We start from the raw sequence: 5,585 nt of genomic DNA on the forward strand, positions 1-5,585 counted from the left end.
AAGAATAACTGTACATGCTTTCGTTCCGTGTGTAGCAGTTGAACTGTGTACTGAGTCTTTTCCAGGGTTTACAGAATACCGCACTGTTAGTCTCAGTCTAAAATACTCCCACACTTTAGATAACCATGTAGGCAAGTTGTTTTTTTCTTTGCGACACACCATCGTCATCATCAGTTACATCATTACATCACCGAGTCGCTCCATCCTTACCTTAGTTACCGACTGTTGTTTAATGTTTGTGTTTCTTGGGAACAGTTTATCCGAATGACTTCAAAATGGACACTGCAGCATTTCGGATCCTCAGCCAAAATCCCACCAAGTCTGAGGAGGATCAGATGAACTGTTGTCAAGAAAACCAAAGAACAGACACACAGACACACACACACAGTTCTTTATTTATTATTAGGAAAGTTTAATGAGTTCCTCCTTTGGCAAAGCTCCACTTGTCCACCAAGTTTCATTAATTTCAGCCTGTTAGATTGTGCATAATCTTGCTGACAAAGACACAAACAACACTAAGCGCACAAGAGAATAAACTGAATGAATACAGATAAGATATTAGGTTGAATCACCCATTTGTTCTGTCTTACGTGGACAGATTTCCATTTTAATTCTGCAGTTGACATGAATAACTTATGTGACCGCTCCCGTTTGAGAAGCTTTGTCCCAAAGTCAGGACAAAGACAAATCACAGAGCTGCTCCCACGAACGCCGGCACACTATAAATGTAAGGGCTGACCTTCATCGTGGTTAGCTTTGTTTTCATTATTATGAAAAGAAACCGCCATGATTTAATTTACATGCATTAACGCACAGCAAGTTTCCATCATGAATATTTTCCTCACATTACCAAACAGAGGCGTCTCTGGAGAGGTTTCGCTCTAATGCGCTGTAATGCATGCTGGGAAGTCTGCTAAAATGCTAGTTTTGTTTTCCAAGAGTTGAGAGAACTCTCAGTTGCACATTCAGGCATCTCGTTGAGTCAAAACACCTCGACTTAGACGGAGGCCGGGGAGTTAAAAGCCTCTGTCAGTCTAACCCAAGCAGCCGTCTCCTTTGCATGACCCGCTCGTTTGTTTGTGTTGCAGGAATTCAAGAATGTGGACGGGGAGGAGTACCACGCAGACATGTCCACCTTGGCCTCGCCGGCCTCCCAGGGCAGCCCGGACATCTACATCCTGCCGCTCACCGAGGTGTCGCTGCCGGTCGCCAAGCAACCTGCTCGATCAGGTGAGTTGGGCTTCGTGAACTCTGTTGGTTCTTCCAGTGGCTCCGTCTGCTGGAACCAGTAGATTATGCAGGCAAGTTCTAGTTACACTGGAAGCTTTGAAAAGGACTCAAATGTAGAATACATTACCATATTTGCAACACTGCAGCATTAAATAATGTATGTTGAGAATCACACAGAGAATTCTAAAGAACCCATATTCTACTTTTTTTGGTTTTCCATTTCCTTTAGCTGTAGATTCCTGCTTTGTGTGCATGTGAAAGCTCTGCAAACTTACAAAGTTCACACCAAAGGGAGTCAGAAACACTGCTCACTACATCCCTGAAACACCTCGTTTAAAGTCCAGGTTTTCCTTCCGTGACTCATCGATGTCATCACGTAGCTCATTTGCATAATGCCTGTCTAGCGGCTAGTTTGGTCTCAAATGAAGAGCTGCTTCTCTGAGAGCGACGTCTCTATACTCTGATCCGGGGTCACTGGACAAAACCAACTGCTGACAGGGAACGTTCCCACAACGCTGACTAATATTACCGACAAGTGCTAATTTTTTTATTTTTATTTTTTAAAGATGTTTTAATCAAACGTTCAATGAATGTTAAAAAAAAAAAAAAAAGTACTTGCAGTAATGTTCCTATAAAGTTAATATGACATTTTATCGTCAACAGTCGGACGATGTAGTCAGAAACGTTCTCAAACCAACACTTTAAAAAATGTTTTCAGATGTAATCGAGGCCTCATACGTTTTATAAGACGTTCCTTTTACGTGATACATTAACAAAGGTGAAACATTCTGGCTGCAATGTTCTGAGGATGTTGTTGAAGAACGCATTTTAGAACGCTGTTCCACAATAACAAAGCAGGAATGTTCTGAATTCAACATTAAAAAAAAGTTTTTTCAGATGTTATTGAGGCCTCAGATGGCAAAATGTGTTGTTACATAGAACATTTCATTACATTTCTGACATGTGAAAGTAAAACATTTTGCCCACATTACAGAACGTTCTTCTACGAGCCATTTCCACAAAGGAAGTATGTTCTCAGTGGAACATTCTGAAAAACGTTTTCAAGATGTTAGTGAGATCTAAGATGAGAGAATGTTTTTTTTGTTTGTTTGTTTTTTATACTTTCCAGTAGTACTAAATTAACATCCGTGGAACATTCTTGCATTCTTAAAGAACATCTTTAGTTATTCTGCCTTTTAGACGACCGTTCTAAGAATAAACGAAAACCTCCGGCTGAGACCGTTAGTGGAACTTTGTAGAACTTTCTTAGAACTTTTTTGGGGAAAAATAATAAATAAATAAATATTCTAGCTGGTTTACTTTTGTTTGGACAGCTGACCAATCAGAGCAGTCGGGGCTTTTGGGGAGGGGGCCCTTAAAGGGACAGGAGCTAAAACGAAGACTGAGAAAATGTTTTTCAAGTTTTTTGAACATAAAAGCACACAAACGTAGACTCCAAAAAACAAAATGATAAATCTGTAAATGTGCATAATGCTGTTTAAATCCCTGTTACATTCATTCAGATTTATAATTCTACCCGCTGTTGAAAGAGATAAAAGGCAAAATGTTTGGTCTAAGAATTCCAGTCATGATATCATTTGTGACGGGTTTGTGATTCACACGTGTCGTCCTTTGCTGATGCAAACCTTGCAGAAGCTTTTGCAGAAAGTGCCAGAGTCTTACGTGTACATTTCAAGGGTGTGAGAGTAAAGTAAGAGTGAGGAGAGTTGTGTGTCCCCAGAGTGAGCACCACCCTGACACTGGCCTCGGTCAGCTGGGCCTCCACCTATCCCACAATCCCTTGCTGCAGGTCCCAACAGAATGAACTCTTTAACTTTCGCTCTCTCCCACAAACATCTGCCTGTTGCATAATCGCGTCCAGGCGGCCGGCCTACACTGCTGCTTGTTGGTATGTGAGGCATGCGAGAGCACAAAACCCCAGTGAGAATATTCCTCTTTCGCTCTGACGCTTTCTTTCTCTGCGTCTGCTGCTGTGTGACAATAGTCCTTGTTGTGCGTTAATGGGGCCGATGCTGCCCGATAAACTTATGACACCGGAGTGTGGTGAGACATAATGGATCATGTCCCCGCACACACTGGGCTGCACTGAGGCTCAAACAGATATAAATGTGCACATTTTACAGGCTGTTGCACTGAAATCACACAGAATATGCTGTTAAACGTATCCCTATGGATGTATCTTGCCATGCAGATTGGTTTGCTTCTATTTGTTGAAGGTTTAAGATGAAAACTAGAGGAAGTCAATGTGAGGAATGCTAATGGAATTTCATTTGTGGTGCTACATGTGGTGGGAGCTCAGTCTCAGCAAAAAAAAAAAAAAGACGTATTATTCTCACCAATAAGGCTGTAAAATTGTTTTTTTAGAGGCTTTTCTTGTGTGGCCACTCTATCAACTTCGAAAACAACCGGACTTTTGTGGTTAGCGGTGAATTTGAACCCAAACCATGATCTTTTCTTAAACTTAACCAGGGAGTTTTGGAGCACAAACAAAAGCAAACAGCGACTGAAAACACAACAAAGTGTTAAAGAAAAACAGGGATCTCACACTGAACTCCAGCTCCAGTGTCCTTGGATAAAAGTCCTGCATTTGATCATTTCCTCCAAACTCCTTTTATGGACATTGTTGCTCTTTTCATGCAAAAAAAAAAACAAAGAAAGCTTATAATCACGTAATGTGGATGCAGACCAATAAAGACAAGGCAAGTTTATGTTGTAAATATCACATTTCATACACAAATGCAATTCTATTAGGTACAGTAAAGTGTTAAAAAAGATAGAAAAATTGCAGAAACACACTGAAAATAATAATTAAAAAAACCCCTAAAAGATAAGTATAGAACATATGAAAGTAGGAATACATCAAGTATCAGTCCGTACGAGTTTAAAGAAAGGTTTACACATAAAAGTCAAAATTACACTATTTTTCAAAAAATGTAAACAGAATGAAATGTCAGATTTTCAAATCTTACACAGTCCTTAAAATAGTCATATGTGATGTTACAAATCTAAGCTTAAACATGTAATCTTATTTTAACATGACTCATTTAAAAATTCACCAAAAATAAAGAGTTTGCACCAGATTCTGCACGACACAGCAAAACTCATGACTGACTCATCTGTGACTGACAGTCATGTGAAAAAAATGAGTATTTGGCTAAACTGCAGGCTTTGTAATCACATAAAAGTATGAAAACCAATTTAAAAATGTGAAATAGTAAAACATCCATTGACTCTAGAGACACTTTTTTCCCCTCACTATTGGTAGCATCGAGAAAAAATGAAAGTTAAATTCATGCAAAATAAATAATTGCATGAATTTAACTTTCTTTTTCTTTCTTTCTTTGGGATTTCTGTAATTCTAATTGTGTCATACAGCACAGACGACATTTGACACCGAGAAAAATCCCACAATTTTACAGCCTTTTCTGTGAAACAGATAAGTTTTGCGCTGCAGACGAGCGTAGCTGTTGTACGTCGTTGTGTGTGAAGCTGCATTGTTCCTACCGTCTATCTGTGCACACCACTTGGGATAAGTGAGAAAATATTTTCTCGCTATTGTCTGTGATTCGGGTGAACTGACCCTTTAACACATGCGTTGTCCTCTGTGGATAATAGAAACCATATGGCTGCTCGTGTAGTGGCGTTGGGGGATTTATTACTGCACCTTCAGGACGGCCTCACCCACTGACATCATGAGAGGATATTGATTCTTGTTTTTAAAGAGAAACATCTTGCTGAGGCTTTTTGTCTGTTTTCTGCTGTTTGCTGCCGTTGTTGTCGGGATCTCGTCTTGTTTTCCGGCGACCTCTTCAGCTCAAGTTCAAGTTTATTTGTATACCTTCGCACAAATGCAGCTCAAAGTGCTTTTACAACATGATTAAATATTGAAACTGCAAAGCTTAACATTCAGCAACAGAGTGAAGGAAAGAACAGGAGGAAGAGCCCAAGGTCTGAAACAAACCAGAGGCAAAGAAACAATGAAAATGCAATGTTTTAGGAGAACAAAAAGGCATCGAGGTTTGTGCGCGATGCAGTCTCAGATTTGCAGCTGAAGTAGATGCGGAGCTGGAGAACGTGTCAGCTATGAGTAAATGTGTACGATTCCAGCCAACGTTCCCATCTCCTGTGTCATCCCGCTGCGCTCTGAGACCGCCACTGGACTGTGAGAATAGGTGGAGTTCTAATGAGACACCAGTACTGCAGGAGCTTGGCTCAGACGGAGGCCCGGTTCCTATAGGACCCGCCCTGATGCAGCTGTTCTGTGCTGCAGGCTGCACCGTAAAGACTAATGGGGCTCACACCCACTCAGAGGAGACATGAGAACAGCGACATGC

The 5,585-nt window shown here is 40.7% G+C and overlaps 1 protein-coding gene across 1 annotated transcript in view; it reads left to right on the forward strand.

Moving 5' to 3' along the window:
* aatkb (apoptosis-associated tyrosine kinase b) overlaps positions 1-5,585 on the forward strand; it is a 29,403-nt gene that overhangs the window by 6,115 nt on the left and 17,703 nt on the right. The window contains exon 2 of the mRNA XM_008304534.1: positions 1,089-1,230. Coding sequence (XP_008302756.1) covers positions 1,128-1,230 — 103 coding nt within the window. The 5' untranslated portion in view covers positions 1,089-1,127. The remainder of the gene's footprint in view (positions 1-1,088; positions 1,231-5,585) is intronic.

The sequence above is a fragment of the Stegastes partitus genome, unplaced genomic scaffold, assembly GCF_000690725.1.
Source record: "Stegastes partitus isolate 25-593 unplaced genomic scaffold, Stegastes_partitus-1.0.2 Scaffold2248, whole genome shotgun sequence".
Taxonomy (NCBI): Eukaryota; Metazoa; Chordata; class Actinopteri; family Pomacentridae; genus Stegastes; species Stegastes partitus.